The 24,732-nt window shown below is 43.2% G+C and overlaps 2 protein-coding genes across 2 annotated transcripts in view; one reads left to right on the top strand and one right to left on the bottom strand.

Annotated features, from left to right (window-relative positions):
• The window catches only part of cnpy3 (canopy FGF signaling regulator 3), a 480,052-nt gene that overhangs the window by 201,525 nt on the left and 253,795 nt on the right, over positions 1 to 24,732 (top strand). The gene's annotated exons all lie outside the window — the stretch shown is intronic.
• On the bottom strand, positions 6,334 to 24,669 carry LOC311002244 (GRB2-associated-binding protein 1-like). Its single transcript, XM_083993530.1, has 12 exons — positions 24,237 to 24,669; positions 17,744 to 17,872; positions 17,450 to 17,615; positions 15,691 to 15,895; positions 13,848 to 14,518; positions 12,134 to 12,216; positions 11,927 to 12,036; positions 10,891 to 11,183; positions 8,179 to 8,284; positions 7,465 to 7,585; positions 6,999 to 7,133; positions 6,334 to 6,881 (listed from the first exon to the last, which is right to left on the bottom strand). Exons 1-12 carry the CDS (start codon positions 24,309 to 24,311, stop codon positions 6,699 to 6,701), a joined length of 2,277 nt encoding a protein of 758 aa, XP_083849656.1. The 5' UTR covers positions 24,312 to 24,669; the 3' UTR covers positions 6,334 to 6,698.

Genomic DNA, 24,732 nt, shown 5'->3' on the forward strand with positions numbered 1-24,732 from the left:
TTACCTGAATCCCAATGTTCATGTGTTCATGTGTTGTGTTTTTTTCATTTCAGCTAAATGCACACATTCCTCTTCTGCAAACTGGATCATTATTGTTGTGGCCATAGTTGCATGTGTGGCAGTGTTTATTTTAGGCACAAAATGCAGAAGCTTTGGTGAGTGACCCTCTTATTTCCCTTTTTTTTTGAAAGTCTTAGACATGCATACGTAGGTGTATGTTTTGTCACTGCATCTTTTTGAAGTTATAAGGCCAACATTACTTTGGCATGATGAGAACTCCTTCCATGTAGGATCTTAGAAATCTCATTGTTAGTAAGGATTCCCTTTTTCCTGTTTTGATTGGTAGAGCAATTACTCACTGATCTTAACTCATTGAGTGCCGCGCTCCTTTCCAAAGTTTTAGTCAAGTGTACCGGCAATTTAGACCATTTTTGACTTTTTATGTAGAGCCACAGTGTATTCTATATTATTGCCACCAACACATACTGTAGCTCAATTGAAAGGTTTACCTTAATGCTTCAAGTGGCCACAAACCGTTTGTTTCTACGTGCCTCTGTTCCTGAGAAAAGTCAAGCTAAACATGGCTGGGTTTCACCAAAATCCCTCCTTTTTTTCTAGAAAAGGAGATAGAGCGTCTTTTATGAAAGGTGCGCTGTTTGTGTCTGTCGCTCTTCTGACACTCGCATTTCTGGATCAAAGGGCTCGTATAAGATAAATATATACAACAGTTGTTGTTCTATTCACAAAACCACCAGCGGGGGCGGGGGGGGCGCCACTAAACAACAATAACACAGACGCACCGTGCCGTGTCACAGCTTCTCCCCGCGGAGCGTGAGGGTCAGTCGGCCACCGCGGCTCGGGAAGACCGGTCCCGCCGGTGGTCGCGGTCCTTCTGTGGTTCGGGTCGGTGATGCCGGTCTGCTTTGGCCCAGAGACCATCAGATTTTACCGCGGGAGGACTTTGGGGAGGACACGGTGTTGCTCCAGCTGAAGACCGGGCGGACTGTCGGCTGAGAGCTTCCTGGTTCAGCTCCGAGCAGCTCGAGCAGCTGGAGCAGCAGCGCGGGTGAGAGCAGAGCAGCTGCAGAGCAGCTGCGCTGCATCTGCATGCAGGACTCGTTTGCAGAAGCCGAGTTATGATAAAAACTTCCAGATCATGAGCTGTCATGTGACTTTGATCGTCATCTATTTCAGTTCTCCTCGTCGTAGAGTCCCCAAATTTACATATAATGTGTATTAAAGTGTCTATTTTCATAATTTAAAAAAAAAGCAAAAAACGTAAAATTACGTTTTCGGCACTCAACGCATGGGAACGAAAAACGAGAAATTACGTGGTTGGCACTCAATGAGTTAAATATGTTACAAAATTGTCAAAAATTACATCATATTTACAATTCCCCTGAAGCAGCAATCTGAAACCAAAGGATTTTAAATTTAGAAGCTAAAATAACAGAATGTTTTCACAATTTACTGTATGTTTGTCAGTAAAGATTTTCAGGACATATCTTTAAATATGATCTGTTGTACAAACACAAATGCATTTCCTTCTGTTCACACAGTGTGCATGAAGGGACAGTCAGAGTCCAAGAAGGCGCCCAACCCAGGCCCAACGGATCCGAACGCAGAAGGCTGCTCCTCGAGAAACCAGCCGGGCAACACTGAAGAGGAGAACAGGAGATCAACTGGTCCTGCCGGGTCCTCAGCAAACATCTCAGATCCCACAAACCCCCCCAACAGTTCACCCAACAACGACCTTCCAACATCTCACAGCGTTTCCCAGATCAGAGCTTCAGACCCCAGTGTCTCCGGACAGAATCCAGCGTCTCCATTCGGAGGAAACCATGCTAACGACAGCAGTCCTCCTCTTTTGGACAATAATGACGTTGCGTCGTCCGATATCTCTTCAGCGCCATCCTCGGGTGAACCAAATCCTGCCCAACCGAGGAGATTGTCTGAGTCACACATGCGTACATCTAGTTTCAAGCGTACACCTAGTTTCAAGCATACACCTAGTTTCAAGCTCACACGTACAAACACCATGAGACGTTCCATTGCTCCTGAAGAGACAAAGCCACTGGTGGAGCTTGACACTCCAGAGAATGAGGGTTAGTGTCCCATCAAGGTTGGGATGAAATGAATCCGATCCTAAAGGCCCTTTCACACTGGGGAGGTATTTTTTGTGCAAATAATTTGTGCATCAAGTCCTTTCACATCAACCACATTATAAGTTCATATAATAGTCTGCATCCATGCTCTCACCACCTTCTCACTCTGTCTTATACAGTCTATGCTCACCACCTTGTCTTGTTCGACAAGGGACACAAACAAAGTCAACAGTGATCAGATATTGATGGGGGGGGGGGGTGGCCATTCCGACATCCCACCAGTCCAACATAGGTCTTTAATTGTCTAAATGGCAACACTTAATTTTCTATTAATTTTTTCTATCAAATCCCATCATTCTGACAATTCTTGCCTCCTATGGTCGGAATGACGGTATTTATTTATCTTATTTTTTAAACATCTTGCCTTTCCGACAATTCCTTTAGTAGCATATTCTTTCCCCAAAAGATTTTGCACTGGTTGGGCTTAGGCAATGATGAAAGGAGTTGGTTAAAGCAGAAGTAAGCGATATTTTTGTGTTAATATAAGTCTTAAATAGTTATATCTTCCGACAGCAATCACTTACATAGAGTGTTTGGACCGAAACACGGGTCTCTCAGTCCCTCTGCTCTGCTCTGAGCCGAGGAGAAAACATTTCTCGTATCCTACAAGTTTTATCCAATGAGGAGAGAGAACGGCATGCAGGGCTGTGTGTGCAGCCAAGGGATGCGCGTGAATGTGGTGACGTAGGGACGAGGACGTTACGGTGCGTTCAAGGCAACTCGTGTTTTTCCGACCTGTGAAGTCGTACCAGTTCGATCTGGTGCAAGTTCACGGGTCGGAAGTTACGAGTGGCCGTTATAGTGACTTTCACAGGTAAAACAGGTCGGAAAAACACGAGTGGGTTGCCTGAAACGCTACAAAGTCGTAAGTTGTGACTTGAAGCTGTAATTTACGGTTTCAAAAGCCTGCCTGGAACGCAGCATTAGCCAAAACGACCGGATCGCTTACCAGGTAGAGGCTAGACAGGACAGTTAGATAGAGTCCAGAAGTAAAGAGTCCAGAAAAGTAGGATCGAGTTACCTGTTGAGTAACGCCAGGCTTGGGGAGTAACGGACTACATGTAACGGCGTTACGTAATCAGGATACAAAAAAAGGGTAACTGTAGTCCGTTACAAGTACAGAAAAAAAACCCGTAATCAGATTACCGGTACATTTGATAAAAACGGAGATTACTTGTCTGATTACTTCACATTTTAAAAATCAACCACAGGCTATAGAGCGGCCGTAGAAGCCACTCGCTGTCTCGTTGTAGTTTCAGAGGTGAGGCACACAGACAGAGCTGCTCTGCCTCTTCTGCCCGTACGGTGTGTGTGTGTGGCTGAGGCTCCGCAGCCTCATTGCGTAACTCTACTAGTGTGTGAGCGGCACGTAAGTTCACGTTGCTTTCATGAATTGTAAACACAGACGGCCCCCTCGGTTTTAGCGTCCAGTAGTTTAGCGGCTAATTCAACAGCAGTGATGGATAACTGTACCGGAGAGGCTAAACAACGTAATGAGCTTCATTTGAGGAATACACGGCAGCTTTTACCTGACGGAGACCGACGCCTGAGCTACGGTAGCTAACAGCTAGCAGGTTACGTACTTTCTCTTTCTCTCTCCCTCTCTTTCTTACACACACACACACGCACACACTGTGTGTAACAAAAAGACACACCAAAAAACATCCAAATGTTGTTGTTGTAATGTCCGTCTTGTATTGAAGCCCCGAAATGCGAAATTGTTCTGAAAAAAATTAAATAAGTCTATATTTCAAGCTTGTTTGTAGTGGAAGCTCCCAAATCTCGCGAGATTGGGGACAAGAAGGACATTACATACGAGCACTATGGAGGTATTTGGATGTTTTTTGGTGTGTCTTTTTGTTACGAAGACAGTTGGTATCCATTTGCAACCGTTATATGGACATGCACTGCTACGCCGAGACCCCCGAGAAGCCACGGAGGACTCTGAAACTTCTCCCAGCCCTTAGTCCACATGAGGGTGAGTAGATAATGAGTGCCCACTACAGGAGCCAAATATGTTCTGATAATCTGAATTGAATTGTTGGGTGTTGGGTGGCAGCGTCACTGTTGTCATCAGGACAGAAGCTTTTTTTTTACGCTTGTCATGCTGAAGTTTGTTTCCTTTGCTCGGTTTAGCTTCATCCATGGTCACCATGTAGAAATGTGAAACACAAACGTGTAAAAAACTCCTGCAAAGGGAATTTTCTTTACTCTGAAAAACAGAGTTTACATGTTACAACACTGAGGGTAGAGGTATGTTTTATTTTAGATACTGTAAATGCTACATGCACCTCAGCCTCAATAGACGACTGTCTCTCATGAGTTCCAGTTCATAAAACAATTGTTTTGTTTTGTTTGTATGGTACAATAATGTGCATTTATATTCATGATTTTATTAGTTGGTGTCTCACAACTCTCTTTTTGAGTGGTCCCCAACACTTTTAATTTTGTCAAGGGGGAACGGGTAATTTTGTAATGAATATTGTATTTTTATATTGTCTCTGGATTTTTATTGTGTGTTGTGGAGTGACACCGAAATAAAGCATATCTATCTATCTATCTATCTATCTATCTATCTATCTATCTATCTATCTATCTATCTATCTATCTATCTATCTATCTATCTATCTATCTATCTATCTGCTTTATAAGCAGCTAAAGACTTTTAAGCTTTCATACTTTATTTTTATAACGGTTTGTAACTTTATATCTTTGCGATTTTCAGCATCACTGGTGATGATCAATGAAATAAAAAGTAGAAGCTCAGACAGAGGTGTGTAGTGTTTATTCATTTATTCACTGTGGGACTGTCAACACTCACACACACAAACACACTCTCACACACACGCAATCAAAGCAGTAATCCAGCAGTTACATTTCATCCACCATCACGTGAACAGATTTGATTGGTCAGGATCAATCGCTGCATTGATCGCTCTGATTAATTAATCATCAGAACTTCTCCATCTTTACTATCACATCCAGCTGTAACTGTGATTCTTTCAGGACTAATGAAGAGCTGTTTCTGGGCTAATACAAAAAGATTCAGGAGATTCTCTGTCTTTTGTTCTGTTATGAGATCTGCAAGTCACTCTGACTCTGCAGCAGCGACGACAAACCCCAACTTCTTCTTTGACATCACTGATCATCAGATTGTAGGCGTTGATTCTTTTTTTTTTTTCAGACTGAAACTACTTGAATTGCTTGTTGTATCTTGGTAGACAACAACCCAGTTGTTCGAAAGGTTTAATCTGGATCAAAGTGATCTGGATTTTAAAATCCCTTGTTTTTCCATCCAGGATCACGTAATCCATCTTCACTTTTATCCCAGTTGTTTGAAGCAAAGTTAGATTGGATCCGTCTGATCAAATTTCATTTCAGTGTCCAGTAGTTGGTGGAAAAACATTAAGAGTTCCTCATTTAAAAATGATCAACAGTTTACTTAATTTGCTTTATCACTTTAATGGTTTAAAAATGATTTTATGGATCAAAGTGTTTTCTGAAAAAAAGTTTTGAACAACACAATCTGAGGGTTTGATCCAGATTAAGATTTTTAATTTTGAAACAACCCATTTTAAAGATTTGATCCAATCCATTCTCCAAAATCTGATCAGATTACCTTTGAACAACTGGTGTTTGATCTGGCTGAGCCCTGTGACACCGACATGATGAACAATAAGGACAAAAAAAACACACAATGTGTCAATGTGTCATTCACATCCAAGGGTCGACTCAATGTGTCTGTTACATAACCGTTGTGGTTTTCCTGTGTTGAAATTGTGTGAGGCTGTTTGTCAACATGTCGGCCCTTTGCAATAAATATCGTCTGCTTCCTCATTAACCTTCCTGCAGACCCACCCTGATCGGTTTTATACTCCCTCCTTTTATCAAATCAATCCAAACAAAACCTCTTCATGTCAAACAAAAATACAAACTTGAGAAAGAATAAAACTTTATTTAAGAGAGAAAAAAACTGTAAGTTTTTGTTTACAGTTCGCTTTGCATCATTTTCAGTAGACAGGGTTTTGCTCTTGCTTTTGTCTTTGCGGTTGTGCTGCCACCTCAAACATTTATCAAAATAATTAAAGAAGTTATACATTCTGCTTTACAGAATACAGTTGCTTTTGCTTAAGTGATTTTTTCTCTCTTACATGAAGTTTTATTCTTTTTGTTTGACATTGTTTGGATTGATTTGATACAAAACTAATTCCATACCGGCGTTATCTTCAATATTGGTCGTGTTCCTACTGTTTTTATGCAAAATGAAGCTGTTCCTCTAAATGAGTGACGAGCAGACCGCCCCTCCCCCAGACAGACACAATAACACCTCTTTCTTCCGAGGAGCAGTTCCCGACCATAAAAGGAAATTCAATTTAGACTCTTGCGATGACGAAACACCACAAACAGTTTCGGTCTGGGTTCAGTTTCCTGAATTTCAAATTCTGCACCATCAATAACTCAACTCAGAGTCGACAGATCGTACGCTCAGGTCAGGTGACGGCCTCATGTGGGATTGTAAAAAAGATTTCTTTTCTAGCTCTTCTCCTTCTCCGTGGACATCCTCCCATCATGCCATGCTTCCCGGGTGTTCCTCAGGGCCTTGGTTCTCTTGGGGTCCACCACCACGTAGTCCACGCGAGTGCGCGCCCCCCGCGGCGCTCGATCCTCGCCGCCTCCGGCCGCTTTGTTGGCACCGCCTTCAGCCGTGCCGCGTTTCTGATCACACACACACACACACATGGTCACATCTTATCAATACACTAAAGGATCAGTATCGATAAATAAATATCAATAAATCAATAAACTAAAGGATCAGTATCAATAAATAAAAACCTGTCTGGTTGGTGTCGATCGGCCGGTGTGGAGGTCCAGGTCCAGGTACTCCACCTGTTTGTCACCTATGACTCGCCGTAGCAACGGGCTGCTGACTCCGCCCTCTGAGGCCCGGTGCAGCATCAGCCTTAGAGTCTGCACGCACACACACACACACACACACACACACACACACACACACACACACACACACACACACACACACACACACACAGTATATGTTTGGTAAGTCAGCTATAAATAGAAGCGTGGAAAAAAGAAGTGAAAGAGAAAATGAAGGAAAGAAGAAATGAACACAACATGAGAAAGAACTGAAAGGAAAGAAAGGAGAGAGGAAACAAGGATGGAGGAAAGGAAGCATAACATATCAGAGGAAGGAAAGGATAGGGAAGGTAAAGAAAGAGTGGAAGGACAGAGACAGAGAGAGGGAACGAGGATGGAGGGAGGAGGAGGAGGAGGCTCATACCGACTCCCCAAGGCTGAAACTGAGGCTGGAGGTCGTCATGGCGACGTAATTGTCATCAGGGTCGTCTGAGTCGGACGACGGAGACGAGCTGTGAGAGGAACTTGGCCTGATGGGCCGACGACTGGACGGACTGAAACACACACAGACACACACAGTTATTAATTTATACATTGATTAACTTTATCAATCAGCAACTATTTACAAAATACATCAATGAATTATTAAACTAGTATCAATTAACAAATCATCAATTAAAAACTCTTAATTGTGTGACTCCTTCATGCTTTTCTATCAACTTTATTACCACATTGGATCAGTGGAATTAAGGTGCAGTTCTCCTACAGCGCCACATGGGGGCAGCAGAGAAATTATGTATAATAATCCACATCTCTCATGACCAATTTAGACAAAATGTGAAAATATAAATAATAATACGAGTGAAAAAAAAATCACAAATGTATTTTGAATCAGTTTTGTCCTTGTAATATCAATTATTAACAACAATCTACTTAATTATTTACACTTTTTCATTATAACTACATGTAGGTCAGTAGAATTAAGGTGCAGTTCTCCTACAGCGCCACACGGGGGCAGCAGAGTGCACCACAGCCGTCTGCCTCGAACTGTGTCTTGTACATTATTAAATATTGAGGTGTTGTGGTTTTTCTGTTGACGCTGCACTGAACCACAGCTGGACCACAGCTGGCGTCTCACCAAGCTTTCTCTCGCGTGAAGCTTCGAGTGACAGGTGAGCGCACGGGGGGCGGGACTTCCTGCCAGTCCTGCTGCGCTGGAGAGATGTCCAGGGGAGCTGGTTTCACTGGGAGAGAGGGAGAGAGAGATATTTAGGTACAGTCAGATTAGATTAAAATATTAAAATCAACTTCAGATGTGCATTAAAGTGATTTTTACTTTTTAATTAACTCTTCTCTTTATTAATTCATTAATTCATTAAAACAATGAGAGCAGGACTGCACAGCAGTGTGAATGGCTGATGTGCTCAGGCTTTTATTTTGGTGGAGGAGCAGACTGGAGCAGGTTGTTAAATATTAACCCCAGCAGCCGGAGCCTCAGAGCAGCAAAGACACAAGTAAAAGCTTTAATGAAAAAATGTTGGATTGAGCATTGGACGATGATCTGATTCTGATCTGTGAATAAGAGCGTCTTCCATCTAGTTTGGCTTTTATTGTGATAGAAATGTCCTCATCTGGCTTTAGATGTGAGTTCATTCTTAAGTGTAAAGTTAGACTAACCCTGATAAAAATTTTAAAAAAATTTTAAAAAGCATATGACGCAAATAAAAGTTAATTACAGGAAGTAAAACCTGGAGCAGTGAAACTTTATTCATATTTAACGTGAATGTTTCTATCTTTATATATATATATATATAGAAACGTGTGTGTGTGACTGTCATGCCCTTGTGCTGCCGCCTTGTTGAGCAAAGTGGAGGCCGGTAAATAATTAAAACCAAAAGAGGCTGAAGGGGGGAACGAGAAAGAAAGACAAGAAAAGAAGAGAAAAGACTGAGAGTGTGCAGATGAATTCATTCAGGAACAGAAACCGGTTTCAAGATTGGTTCTTTAATCGCTGAGGTTTGGTTTCTAAACCACTAAGTGTCTTTCTGACTCAACAGAGAGTGCAGTCACTCATTCATCACCTCTACGTTGTTCCATCAACATTACGTAATATTTGACAGAGTCCTGACTGTCACCTCTTGTCTTATGTGCGGTCGTCTCGGCGGCGGTCGGTCCTTCACGACTCTCCACGGGCTGAGGACCAACCGTCCCTGCACACACACAGGGAGGAAATCCTACTGTTAACAAGCTGAAATGACTTTTTCATTTTCATGCAAACCAGAGTAACAACACTGTAGTGACAAGTCCGGTCTGAAGAGAGGAGGCAACATTGAAGTCCTGATTAACAATCAATCAAACTGACACAAACGTGTTTCTAGTATCTCTACAACAGCTGTTTACACATTAGAAAGAAACAACAAACAAACCCAATGCGTCACTGTTACATAATGAAGGCTCTGGTCCAGAGGGAAGATAACTACCTGGTATGCCGGTGCATATTCTCATTTGTCCAGGTCATAGTATTTCAAAGGAGGTTAAATCGAAAGCAACTGGACTTAGTTATTTGTCCAGTCCCAGCCTGGTCAGCTGCGTACATGAACTGATGAAGCCTCTTGGATGAGAGGTGAAACGTCTTCCTAGACAAATAACTAAGTCCAGTTGCTTTCGATTTAACCTCCTTTGAAACTACCTGGTATGCAAATAAACAGTGCTGCTGGGTGGAGATTGGAAACCAAACCAAAAGGTCTGGGGTTATATATTTTGGATATATTAGAAATAACATATGGAGGTTGCTGGGGCTCATATATGACAGTAGAGTAGTGGTTCAAGCCCACCCAGGGACGATTTTACACTGAGATACATCAGGATACACGATCTGATGAACACCCTATGTTCTATGAAGAGAACAAAAACAAAGCACAAATCTATAGATGTCAAATTGTAAATGAGAGACAATATAATTTGTTCTTCAGTGTTATGATTATATATCTTTAACAACAAATAAACACTGTCAGCTCTGTTTTATAATGAACCCTGAGGTCCAGAAGGAAATAAACAATGGAAATAAAAATAAATGCAGGTGCATGGAGACTGGAGATTAAGACCTAATTCCTCCAAACAAAAGGTCAGCTGTTAACCAAAAGGTCTGAGATTAAACATTTTGTTAGAAATAGAAATAGAACTGTAACATATGAAGGTGGGTAGGGCTTATATATAAAAACCCAAGGTTGGTCTATATTTGAGCCCACCCAGGGATGACTATAACAAACAGTTTTAGTTTTACATGGTCAACTGAAAACCGTCTTTCTACAATGACAACAGAAGATTCGAAGAAACTCAGAACAAATGTATGGATGCAAAATAATAGAGACAAAAGAGCAATGTCAGCTGTTAACCTAAAGATCAGTCAGATTCTAAGAAACACTGATGGTTGTGCGACTCCAAGACAATTTGTTCTGTGTTGTACAACAACAAAAACTGACAAACTAATGAAGCATAGCTGATACCCCCCCCTTGGACCAACAGAGCATGTCTCTGTGGCGTAATCGGCTAGCGCATTCGGCTGTTAGGCTGAAAGGTTGGTGGTTCGAGCCCACCCAGGGACGACTCGTTCTAAAATTCACATCTTCATTGTCATGAGGATGAAATTTGAACTCTAAACATGATTATTTCAAAAATGAAAATAATAATGAAAGAAAACAGACCAGAAATGCTTGTTGCGGTTACAGTGCTCTGAGCCTGACCTGTAACGATGTAGACTTACAATATTGATTACTGCAAACACCTTTGATCACAAGGGTCAAATGAATATGAAGCAGTGGATTACATATAACGATATGTCTGTATTCACCTCTGCGTTGTGGCTTCAGGTTGCGGTGGATCGGAGGGGGCATCGCTTCAACCTCGGTCCCAGCGGCCACGTTCGTTGTGTTCCTCCGGAGCGGTGGGGTCAGGGGGGCTACTGGAGTCAGGGGGGAGTGACGGAAACCCATGTGGATGGGTGGAGGCACTTGCCTGCCCAGAGATGCCGGGTCGCCTGCAGCAGTGGTGGGGTGACCGGGAAGGGAAGGGTTGACCGGAGTCATGGGGACGTAGTTTCCATCTTGGAGTTGGACATAGGAGTCAGCAGGAGGTGGAGGCACCCTGCAATGACAGAGGGAATTAGACATTCATATGTTTCAAGGAGGAACTCCACGGATACTTGAGGCAAGACAAAGTAAGGCAATTTTATTTGTATAGCCCGTTTTTACAAACAGTTTGTCTCAAAGGGCTTTACATGGCATCACAACAACATCCTCTGTCCTGAGACCCTCACATCGACTGAGGAAAAACTCCATGGAAAACCCTTTTAACAGGGAATAATTGGAGAAACCTCAGGGTGAGCAACAGAGGAGGGGCAGACGTGCAATAGATGTTGTTACATACAAGAAAACAGTTTATAGTTTATGACACAGAATGTGGGAAACATGGAAATGTTAACAAGAGTGGGTCCTATTGATTGGTTGAAGTGGTTCTAGATGAAACTGAGAGTACCATAACCATTTAAATTGATCAGTAGGTGGGATCTTGGGATCATTCGATTGTTTTCTATGGCTCTTTTGAGGATCTCTGGGGTTTTGGGGGCTCCAGGTGGGTTTCTGGAGGTAAACCGGACTTCCTCTGAGCAAATCCTGATGATCTGAAGGAAACATCTACTGACTTATATGATGGGGAAGAGCTGAAGACACTGAAGTGTATGTGGAAGTGTGAATGTGAAGTATTTTGGAAGGTTCCCGCAGGTTCTTGTGGACTTTGATAAACTTTCAGATACAAAAGCTGCTGAATACTGAACCTGTACCTTCGTTTCCATTAGGACAAGTCATGTCATACGTTTTGTTCCCACTAACCTTGGTGCCACAGGAGGCTCGGTGGTGGCAGCGCTCATGGGGACGTAGTTTTCATCCACATCATCATCTTCGGAGCAAACACTACCGAGCGGTACCATGCCTTTATTAAACTGAGAGAGAGGAAGATGAAGAACTCATGGATGGGATGGAAATACAAAACATCGTAAACAGATGGACTTTAGATAATCTAGAAACCCTTCCACTTACAAAGTAACTGTTGAAGCTCTCGCTGAAGTCGAACATGCTGGCTCTGTCAGAGAGCGACCGAGGGATGTAAAAAGACTCACAACCTGAAACACAGAGTACAGATGTTTTACAGTGAAACACGTGGACCAGCAGAACAACAAATCACGAAGCCTGAGCATGTGTGAATATAATGTGACTAAACGTGCTCCTAATCTGCTGCTGTGTTTGCATCAGGAAAGAACCAAGAAGAAACGTTTCTACCAATCCAATCCTCTTTGTGCTGCTGCAGGACAAAGTTCTAGTCTAATGAATGAAACTAATTCCAGTTACATTACGCTGCAAACAGGGACAAATTGTTTCAGCTGTAGAGATGTAATCCTTTCACGCTGCCTCTTCAGCACAACAAAGCCTCTTTACAGCTGCACTGCTCTCTGATCTGAGGTCTTAGACTCAGGGATTTCACAAAGACTCAAACTAAAACACTAAATTTACAACGTTACATGATTTGCATTTACTCACCTGTGTATACAACAACACAGTGAGTCAGTAGAGTTATTCTAACAAACCAAAGTCCAGCAATGACATCGCTTGTTGAGGTTTAAATTCACAAAAAAACTAAACTATCAAAACAAGAATCATGTAACGCCCAATTAATAATCAACATTTAATGTAATGGTCAGCTGTAATGTCAAAGACGCTGCAGTTTTAGCTCTTTGAAGCTTTTCAGCTTGTTTTAGCTTTAGCTTGTTTTGGTTTTACAGCACTGAGAGCTGTTTGGTTTATTTTCTCATTTTCAGACATAACAGAAACCTGTTTTCCCAGAAAACCCCAAAAGACAAAGTCAGGAACTCATTGGTGAGTCAGTGGAAACAAAGCTCAAATAAAGGTGGATGTTCTTGGACTCTCTGCAAAAACTTCTTTTGAAAAATGACGCCAGTTTCCTAAGGCTTCAAGCAAAGCTACAAATGTCTGAGAGACATTGCTGGGTTCAATAACCTCAGTGACAACAAGTAAAACTGTATGTGTTGTACTCACAACAAAAACTCATACATGGACTGACAAACCAATGAAGCATAATAACATAAATAATGCAGAAACGTGCAGCCAATTTTGGTTGAAGTAACGACAAGTCTGAGGTCAAGGAATTAATGACAACAGAAAGGGGTGGGTGGGGCTTATATGTAAAGGCCACGCCCCCTAGGTTTCAAGTCTTTGTGGTGCAATCGGTTAGCGCGTACGGCTGTTAACCGAAAGGTTGGTGGTTCAAGCCCACCCAGGGACGGAGCTTCTTTAGTTGAGTTGTGGACAGAAAGGAAATCAGGTACAACAAAAGTAAACAGGTAGGGTTCAAAGGTTGACACCACATCACCTCTGACAACAGAAAATGCTTTCAGCTCTAATACCACTGGGAGCTTCCTTCAAAACACTCAGATTCCCACACAACATCCAGAGGTTTGACTCTAGAAACATGTAAAAGAGCTGCATCTGTTTGGGAAGTTCTTGGGCCAATCACAGTTGTGTTATTAGGCGTGTCCTGCAGTGGAATCTATTCATTTTAGAAACATGACTTGGAGGGATGACAACAAACGAATCAAAGAAAAGAGTGACAATCTCAATCGGTTGACCAGTAATACGTGTCAAGAAAGATCAGAAAGGAAAGCTACCAATGTCAAAGAGTGAACAGTCTTCAATGATCTCTGACAGTGTCATTAATAGAAACCACACGTCTTCTTACCTGTGGGCGTCCGTCCTGGTATAGTGACGGTGTTGCTCCTCGGCAGGCCACCTCCACCTCCTCCTTCCACCCATCCGTCCCTCCTCTCCAGCTCCGAGATGGACCGGGGGAGCGTGGCGGGACCCCCGGGCTTGGGCGGGCGAGGCGGAGGAGTCGGGGTGGAGGCGTGGAGCTCGGCCGGCGTCAGAGAGTCCGTGCTGGGGGTGGAGGAGTGGCGGCGAGGGGGTTGCGGTTGCGGGGTGGAGGCCGGCCGGGGGATCTGGTAACCGCTGGTGGTGGCGGTGGTGTACGAGTGCACAGGCGGATGCACAGTGGAGTGAGTATCGTCGGCCAGAGGTATCGCCACGGGACGCAGGTGGAAGTCCAGGGAATGCTTCCTGGGATGAGGGGACGGGTGACAGCGAGGCCGGCTGCCCGCTCGCTGCTGGACGTCCAAGGTCACGGTGGCGTCCAGAGACTGACCGAGAGGACTCAACATGGAGGCGACCGACCACGGAGCCGTCCTGAAGACGGACGAAGAGGAGGAGGAGGAGGAGGGCGGAGGTGGTAGGCCGTTGGGAAGGAGGGAAGGGGAAGAGGAGGAGGAAGAGGAGGAGGAGGTGGCGGAGGGAGGAGGGTAGAGGTTGTCGTTGTAGTCGGTCTCCAGAGACATGGAGGAACCAAGAGGAGGTCTGGAGACAGGGAGAGATTACCAAAATAAAAGACTTTTATTAAGACGTGAAGGGAGTGTAAGTACCTGCAAGCTGTTTATAGATCAGCGGAGCAGAGACGTGAGCTCTGCATGGCATGTGGTATTTTCGCCAGTCCCTCAACAAACTCATCAAATACACAATCCAACAACTCCAAAACGCTCTGGTGGACAAGTTGTGATCTGCACATTCACCACGCCATGAGATGGAGTATTTTCTTCATGTGTCGTAATGTTTCATAATTATACATGATTATTTCATAGCGGTCACAACTTGTCCACCAGAGCGTTTTGGAGTTGTTGGATTGTGTATTTGATGAGTTTGATGAGGGAAACGCAAAAATACCGTTCACCTCCGTTGTGTTCGCTGAGCAGCTCACGTCTCTGCCCCGCCGATCTCAAAACAACATGCACCAATAATTAAAGGTAATAACCCTACTGCTAAGACGATAGGGATTATGGCAATAGGCGAATTTGCCAACACGTTGAACTATCCCTTTAAAGAAGTTAGAGGAGTCAGTCATTAAAGGTGTACAGAAATGGCCGTTTGTCCTGTTTGTCGCGCCGAGTTGTCACGAGCTGCAACACGAGTTTACCCGAGTAAGGAAAACAAATTTGATTGGTCGTTATCGAGCGGGCGGGATATTCAAAGCTTGGGGCGAGACCGAGCTCCGTGTGTGTGTGTTGTCTCAGACGTTTGAGTGACCGATGACAGATCCAATATCAGTGGCTGGTGAATCGTGTACAGGCTGACGTATAATCCGTGCCCGGATTTACTCAAAAATAGAATTTTGCACAAAGTTTGGCCTACATCGTCTGAAAGATGAGTTATTACATTAATTTTATGATCCAGAGTGGGCTCAAATTCAGTTTTCTTTTCTGTACACCTTTAAGGTTTCCACTGCGAGCAGCCCTTTAGAAAAGAGTGGGTGTGATCCCGGCTCAGATAAAACCTCTAAGTCCCGGAGATCCAACACGTCTGGACCTGTAACTCTGACTGGTCGAGTTAATTCACCTCCACCCGGTTCAGACTGAGCCAATGAGCTGCAGACGACTTTTTGTGCGTTGTAGGTAAAATGTTTTAAACAAAAAACACAACTTAGAAAGAAGAGTTAATGACAAGGTGTGTGTGTGTGTGTGTGCGTGCGCTCTCACCTGATGTGGCTCTGGCAGTGTGATAACCACAGGTAGTCTTCTTCTGTGTGGCCGTCGGGCTCTAGCTGCCTCACGCTGACCGGGTCGTACGGGGGTGGGACCGACCCTGTTACCGTGGTGATGGAGGCGGGGCTACTTCCTGCTGTGGTGGTCAACAGAGTGGAGATGGAGGAGGACGAGCCGGAGACGGGAGGTCTCTCTGGAACTGGAGAGGTCAAACAAAATGAGACGTGTGTGTGTGTGTGTAACACAACAGACAAGAGGTGGGCGTCGCCCTCTGCAAGGCATTGTGGGTATTGGTGAGTGTTTGTTATGATTGCAGCTTAAGATAAATATTTTCCTTTAAGCTCAAGTCTTTGCAGGTATTAGCTGATCTGTGAAGCCCGTGTGTCATCTCTGCTCGAGGCTAACAAGTTCAGGCTGCATTTAACAACCACCAGCTGCATTGTGGGTAATGTAGGCCACAGAAATAAAGATGCATGGAATAAATAGAAGGATAATGACGTGTAATGGTCATTTTCTGGTAAAAGATATAAATTCTACTATTGATGTGTTATTTTATTGATTTATTATTGAGGTTTTCATAAATAAATAAAAAACACCATGGACGAGGAGACCAGATGTTACTTTAACATCTGTGTGTTTAGATTTAGTCTGATTTACTGTTAATGTGACTTCTAGTCTGAGCTCTTGACCTTTGACCTTTAGCCCTTGTTGCAGCTCTCACTCTGAGATAATCAATATCATCCTGTGTCCACATCATGAGTGCGTCTGTGCCAAGTGATAATAAAGTTTTAAAGTTTCCAAAATAAGGGTTTGAGGAGTGACAGTGTTATCGTTTCTAAAACACGACGAAGTTCAAATGGCTGAGCGAAAGAAAAGCTGTCATGAATAATACAGTGTTTACACACACACACACACACACTCTCTCTCTCTCTCTCTCTCTCCACCCTGAAGACATCTTTGTCCATATTTGTCTCTCTGCATGTTCTCCGTCCTCTCTCCTCCTCCCACTTGTTTTCACACTGACTCAACCACAACCCACACACACATCAACACACACTGATCCATCTCAAATGAAAAACAACAAAGATCTATCTTCAATCATCCATCCTCAATCATCCATCCATCCATCCATCCATAAATATTCAATCAATCATCCATCCCTCCCTCCATCTTCCATCCACCCACCCATCCATCCATCCATCTATCCATCCATCTTTCATCAATCCATCCATGCATCTATCCATATTCCATACAAATAAACATCTTCCATCCATCCATCCCTCCATCTACCATCTATCTATCTATCTATCTATCTATCTATCTATCTATCTATCTATCTATCTATCTATCTATCTATCTATCTATCATCCATCTTCAATCAACCATCCATCCATCTATCTTCCATCCATCCATCCATACATACATCCATCCATCCATACATCTTCCATCAATCTTCCATCTATCCACCCAACCATCCATCCATCTTCCATCAATCCATTCATGCATCTATCCATCCATCCATCCATCCATCTATTCATCCATCCATCCCTCCATCTTCCATCTATCTTCCATTCATCTATCCATCCATCCATCTATCCATCCATCCATCCATCCATCCATCTTCAATCCATCCATCCATTCATCCATCTTCCATCCATCCATCCATACATCTTCCATCCATCCATCCAAACATCTTCCATCCATCCATCCATCCATCCATCCATCCATCCATCCACAGTGTTGGTGGTCGTACCGTCGTCAGTGGGGTTGAAGCCACAGAGCAGACAGATGGACGACACCCAGCGGTTCATGTCCTCCTCGGACTCGGCCACCAGGTACCAGGTCCTCTCCTCCGTCCTCAGGTCGAACACGAAGCTGCTCTCCAGCTCCTTCTTCGTGAACGACAGACCGGCGTCCACCTGAAGGAGAAGGTGGAGAAGAAGAAGAGGAAATGGACTGATGAAAGGCTGTCGGAGCTTTACTGAAACTCAATAGTCAAAGTTTCCTCCTGAGACGTAGATAGGAGATGGAAACAGTGTGTGTTTACCTGCTCACACAGGTTCAGGTTGATGGTTCTGATTGGTCGACGGGACTGTTGGTTCTTGTAGTACTGCAGGACATCTGGTTCTCCGCTCAGACGGCCACTTCGCAGCACGAACCAGCGCCGCTTCCAGGCCTGGAGGAAGACATAGAAAGTTTTTAAAAATCTCACCCTGTTTACACCTGGCATGCGTCTCGTATCCAGATTTGACCAAATAGCATGTAGGCTACACCTGGCGTCAATATGAGTCTCCAGTGTCCACGTTGAGATCCGATTGAGATCCAATCACATATTTGTGCAGGTAAATTAAAAAAGAAAAAAAAAACAGTGGAAGCGACATTGGCTAGCCAATAATAAAAAAACTTGGTACAAAGCTACAAATAACCTGCTTACCTAGGTCTAAATAACACTGCGGGACAAGGTGTTAGTTTGTCTTGACATACCTGGTGTAAATAGCTAGTTGACACTGTTACAGCTACAAACACCGGGGTACAAACAACATCCATCATCACAAAGCTAGAAACGCTGGTGGTTTGTCTTTGCCATGCTACACACACCCTGGTGTAAACAGCCACGTTGGCTAATAACACTGTTAGCTACTAGCGCTAAAATAACTTTATTAGTTACAAACACCGACATACCCATGTTAAGTACAAACATTGTTTGCCTGACAAATTCCTGGATGGAAATAACATTGTTAGCTTCAAACATTTTGTTGTGTTCTTAATTCATGTTGTTGCTATGCCACTAGGCGGCACTGTTGTAAAGCTTAGACTATGGCACATGGTTTGAGTTGGAGTTAGAGAATCCAAGATGGCTACATGGCACGAAGTTGGTATGTTATTGTTATGTTATATTTTCAGACCGTGTAACCGGCACTTGTTAAGACTCTAGTGTTCCTTTCTTCTTCCACCACTTGAGTGCAAATTCCACTGTTGTTTTGTTTTGTCTTTTCCATGCTACACACAACAACAGTGTTGGCTAATAACACTGTTAACTAAGATAGCTATGGTGCCAATAACTTAATTTGTTACAAACACTGAGCTGTTATACATTCTTTAAACAGCTGAAATGATTAAACATCGTCAGACTCCTCAGAGGATGAACCCTCAGGACAAACTACATTATCCTTCAGCCTCTGTAGGAGCTCAGAGCTGCTGCCTGACTGCAGATCATTGCAGCCTACTGGTTATAGATTGGTTATTGATTATTAAGTTCAGCTTAGATAATGTTTTCATTTTGTTCATGGGCCTCTTTCTCTCTTTCCCTCCCTCTCCCACACATTCTTTCAACATAGTGTTTTTCTCTCTCCCATGTCAGAAGTTTTACACTCTGGTGCACATGAATGTTATCATCGCACACACACACACACACACACACACACACACACACACACACACACACACACACACACACACACACACACACACACACACACAAACTGAATTCCTAAATGTTTGACACAGCTATCAGGTCAGTACCATCATGTGCTGAGCATTATGGGAAGGGTCCAGCTCCCATGAGTGTACCACGCAATGACACCTCATATTTCAGACATGACTCACCACACCCCAGTGTGTGTGTGTGTGTGTGTGTGTAGGTAGTGTTGTGCTAAAGACACGTCATGAACATTTAAAGGTGTGAAATTGAGCATGACAATGAATTTTAATTCAATAACAGACGGTCTGCATGCTTATCTCACTGTGTATCTGCTCAGTGTGTGTTTGTGTTTGTGCCAGTGAGTTTCCAACAAACCAAATCCACCTCTTCCAATCCCTGTTAATAGCGTTTCCCAACAAGCCCAACGTGACTACAAACACACAGCCTGTGTTTGTGTGTGTGTGTTCATGATCAAAGTACACAGCAATTAAACACGGCCCCACCCCCACCCCCGCTCCATCCCTTTCTCTCCAAACACAGACAGGAAGAGGAAGTAGCTGAACAGGAAATGCCGGTAAGAGATGGCAGTGGATGTGTGTGTGTTTATTCTCCGTTTGACGAGCGCTCGTCTTCAAAACCGCCAAACAAGTAAAAAAAACAGCAGAAACTATAGAGCGCCGACATTTTCCTACTGGCCTCAGAGGAAAGAATTGAGACGGGAGTCGAACCATCCACATCGACTTCTAGTTTTCTGTTGAGGTTTCTTATCTTGTCATCGTGACACAGTCAGAAAGCCAAGAGGCCAAACACAACACCGGAGCGCCACTTCAAGACGGAGGTGGAACCAAAAACAACAATAAGACGTGGTTCAAAGTAACAACGGTGCAAAGAGCTGGAGGACGGGGTGGGGGTGGGTAAATATCTCAATTTAAAACTCAAGTTTGTCACGTTTAAAATCTCAAAATGAGAAGTGTTTGTCCTTTTAACCAGGGAAGGACACTTTTTTACAGAGTCATTATTGCAAAATCCAACTTAAAAACAAGAGTTTGTTCAGTGAAAAGCAAAACATGCAACATAGTCTGACCTTTCAAAGTGTAGAGATGAGTTGTCATCCTTCATAGAAACTAAAAAACACAAATTTTTAAGTTTTATTTTCTCGCAAATTTGGGAGTTTTTTCTTGAAATTTCCTGTTTTGTTCTGACTTTTTTTGTTTGTAAATTTGTGAACTCACCCCCATCAATGTGCTTTTGTACAAAAATGAGATGAAGATGATAGATGCTAAAAGATGTAAATGAAAACCAAAACTGAAACCACAAAGAATTTAGGATAAAGTATGATTAAAATGCATATTAAATATACAGATTTTGAGCTAGCGGAGTTTGCTAGCTACATCTCTTCTAGCTTTAGCAGCGCTGCCTATTTTGTTGTGCGTACAATTTTGCTAATTTAAAATCCTGTTCATGTTGGATTATAAAACAAAAGAATAACTTTAAAATCTACTCTAAAAGACACTTAAAACTCTGTCTGTGGAGAAACGTGTGACATTAGCATCATGCAATTAAGAAGGAGTGGGGATTGGCTGGTTAAGCTAACCTATCTTAGCTCAATGTTGTGCAATTTTGTGTAACAATTTCTAAACTGCTCAGTTTGCATCATTATGAATGGTCACACTGACCATATTTAATTCATATTTCCATTACAAACAGCAGGATAGCAGTTTTTCCCGTTAGCCTCCTGCAGTTAGATGGTTTAGCTGCTGGACCTTTAGCCGCTAACTAGCAGCAGTGATAGTGATCGTTATCATCATCCTCATCATCACTTCTCTTCTTGTCTCCTCTCCTTTCGTTTTGTTTCCTCCTTTGACCTCTGACCCCGACAGGAAGAGGGCACAATGGATCTAAAATAACACTTCCTCCTCCTCCTGCGTCCTGCCGCCAAACCAAAATTAACACCAGACCTGAAAAACAGTTTCAACCCCTCTGGTCGGTTCCTCTGATCCCTTCTCCTTCTTCTCCTTCCTCCTCATTCAAACTGTCGACATGCGACTTTCAGTTTGACAACGACTGAAGGAAACACACTGATCATTGATTATTGGATATTTATCACCAAATGTATTACTTTCTGTTCTGACAAGTCGTTTTTAAAGGGACATTGTGTAACTTCTCCTGTTATCTATATTTATATTTATATATATATTATATTCATACAAATCGGGTAAAATGTGGGTCAGGTAAACAATACAACATCACCATGACAACATATTGTCACGTGTATTGTTTTGCCTCGTGCCGACGGACCACTTGTTTACATAGAGGCTTGTTTATGCCGTTACGTGCAGCGGCTGTCGTCCGTCTGCCGTCTGCCCAATTTCAGGTGAATGCAGCATGAAAAATACGACTGAGTTGCTTGCGATATACAACCAACTAGATGGGAGTAATTCCTACACAATGTCCCTTTAAATCTCAGATGTTTGATTAAAATTTTCTCTCTGTGACCTTCAGATTCAACGTCTCCTTTAAACCCAGTTTGACCTGAAGTGTGTGTGTGTGTGTGTGTGTGTGTGTGTGTGTGTGTGTGACGTCTGTTATTGTGCAGAAGTTTTACCTCATCATTCTCCTTGGTTCTGCTCCAGTGTGTGTGTGTGTGTGTGTGTGTCCAAACTAAATCTTTAGGGAGGCCCCCTCTTCCAAACAGCTGAGAGTGATTAGTTTATTACATAACACACACACACACACACACACACACACTGACAGAACAGGGAGTGTATGTAAGATGAGGTGCACTCCACGAACTTTGGCCAACTCCTCAACATGAACACACACTCACACTCGGCGGTGTTTCGTGTGTGTGTGTTGACAGTCGACACACAGCTGGCCGGACCGTGTGTGTGTGTGTACACACTGGGTTGTGTATAATGTACACACACACACACACACACTCTCTGAACAATGGACTCCTCGTTTTAAAGTTTCTTCTGCGCTCCCACCTGCTGACACTGGTGATGTCACGAAGCAGGGATTGTGGGTAATGGAGTCAATGTGTTCGTACTATAGTCAACCTTTATATTTTATTGGGGAAATTTCACATCCATAAATGTAAATCTCAGAATTCTTCACCATCATTTAAATTGTTTTTGATTGAAGTTGATTATTATTTTAAAGCCCCAGTATGTAACTTATTTGGCTTTTTATTATAACAAAAATCAAATATTCTTTCATAAATCCGTATTTCACTGAAGTGGAATCACACCCACATACAAATGAAAGCTTTCTCGTACCTTAGAATGAGTCGTTACAAGTTGTTACAAATACATAAGTGAGCGACGCACCGAACCGAGGCGGCCATGTTGCATCGCCATTTTTTCCGTTGAGTGGCAGCGTGACTGTAGGTAACCACGGAAACTCAGCGGAGCTGTGGGCTCGGCCTGTTAAAACTGTCACCACTGTGTAGTGTGAGGAAGGACGGACGCACTGGTGTTGCATTCAGGTGCAGTCAGGCAGACGGCCATCGGCAAACCAACCGGATGTCGTTTTACTCCACCAGAGAAAGACGGTAAAACAATACCACATCACCATGACAACATATTGTCACGCCTGTATTGTTTTGCCTCGTGCTGGCGGACCACTTGTTTACATAGACGCTTGTTTATCCTGTTACATGCCATGTCTGTTGTCTGTCTGACGTCTACCTGATTTCACGTGAATGCAACATCAAGAATACGTTCAGATATGCAACCGCACCGCTAGATGGGGGGAATTCCTACATATTGTACCTTTAATTTCTCTTTTGTTTAAGTCTTGTTATGCTGTCATATATGTGTAACTATATTGTTATTATTGTACAGAAACGTGAGCTGGAATGACTGAACTGTTTGTTATTGTTGCAACTTTCAATACAGTTGAAAAAAAAGGAGTCAATGTGTTCACAACAGATCAACCTCTTTCATTTTAAATTTCATTCAGCTTCAGCAGTGTTGCTGCCCATGAGCAAGGCAGCAAAACTGAACAGAGTGTGAGAGTGGAGAAGCTCCCTCTTTCTCTTCCTCCTTCACTGTTTCACAGCAGGAGAGAGGAAGCTGTCTGACATGAGAAGAGGAAATGAGTGAAAGAGAAAGAGACGGAGAGATGGAGAAAAACAAACAACCTCTTCAATGGATAGAAAGAAAAAAAAAGAGAGAGAGAGATTAAGGGGAAAATATGGAGGAGAGATGTGATTAGCCCAACTCACTGGTAAGGCATTCCAGATATGCGGCGTGTGTGTGTGTGTGTGTGTGTGTGTGTGTGTGTGTGTGTGTGTGTGTGTGTGTGTGTGTGTGTGTGTGTGTGTGTGTCTAAGCTGCTTCTTTACTGGAAAGTGCTGCTGTTGGTCAAACAGCCTCGTGCTCTTTTCACATGTTCCTGAACTCTTTTGCTGTTTTGCTGACGACTTCACGTGGCCGGTACAAAATGAAAGCATTTCTTCATGTTTAAAAGTCCTGACATGTGTTTTTGTTTTTTCCCGCCCTCTTTTTCTGTGAAGAAATAACATGAACGATGTGTTTGTTATTAATACATCACAGGTACTGACGTAGTCCTTCAGGTATTACACATCAGTTTCAGATTTGACAGGTCGGATTTTGTTGGTTTCTTGTGCTTTTATTTTGTAGAAATAAAAGAAAAAGGGTCATATTTAATAGTTACAAACTCTAGATAAGATATAATGTGTTTTGATACTTCATTCATGATGATTCAGTGGTTCATTACATCGTTTGCAAGCAGTCAGTAAATTATGCTCTGAACATGAGTGGATGGTTTAATGGCTGTTTATGATGTTTAATGAACAGTAAATGTGTGTGTGTGTGTGTGTGTGTGTGTGTGTGTGTGTGTGTGTGTGTGTGTGTGTGTGTGTGTGTGTGTGTGTGTGTGTGTTGTAAAGTGTTTCCTGTTGGACCATGTGAGACTCTGTTGATCCCGGCACAGCAGCTGCTCTACAGAGTTTTACTGCTTTATGATCAGTTTAGGAAATGACTCGTTGTGTAAACGCTGATGAAACATCGATGAGTTTTAATTAAAACCTGCTCAGTTCAGAGTGACTCAACACAACACACAAACACACACACACACAGGAGCTTAAACTCACATAACGGCGCAGCTTCTTCTCCGGCGGCGACTTTCGCAGCCAACCTTCACACACCACATCCCCGACTCCGCTCATCGTCACGGCGACAGAACAGACTCCAATTGATCAACGTTGGACCCGTCGTCCGATCGAGTCGATCAGGATTCCCCAACGACCTTCAATCAGATCAGACTCAACCAATCAGGTGTCAGATCAGTCGATTAATGAGTCCGGCTTCTCAATCAGGCTTCAGGTGGAAAACCAGTCAACCGACGATCGTCCGATCACGAGAAACCGGTCAACAAGGCTCCAAAACTGATCCGACTGATCTTTTAAATCAATCAGATCAGACAAACTGAAAGTCAGTCGATCAATCGGTGTCTAAGGGAATCAAACCGGTGATCGATCGACCCTTCGATCGGTCGGTGCCGGGTCAGTTTCCATCCTGCTCCTCTGTCGACGGCCGAGTGAAGGAGTCACACCTCCTCCTCTCAGGGTTTCTACTTCCCAGCAGAGT

The sequence above is a fragment of the Trachurus trachurus genome (assembly GCF_905171665.1).
Source record: "Trachurus trachurus genome assembly, chromosome: 18".
Classification (NCBI taxonomy): Eukaryota; Metazoa; Chordata; class Actinopteri; order Carangiformes; family Carangidae; genus Trachurus; species Trachurus trachurus.

Bases quoted from the DNA above. Each gene is read 5' to 3' on its own strand.
- LOC311002244 (XM_083993530.1), bottom strand. From the start codon at position 24,311: ATGAGCGGAGTCGGGGATGTGGTGTGTGAAGGTTGGCTGCGAAAGTCG. The intron at 11,184-11,926 runs GTTAGTGGGAAC...CTGTCATTGCAG, and splicing joins GAGCCTCCTGTGGCACCAAG to GGTGCCTCCACCTCCTGCTG. The intron at 7,134-7,464 runs GTATGAGCCTCC...GTGTGCGTGCAG, and splicing joins GTTTCAGCCTTGGGGAGTCG to ACTCTAAGGCTGATGCTGCA.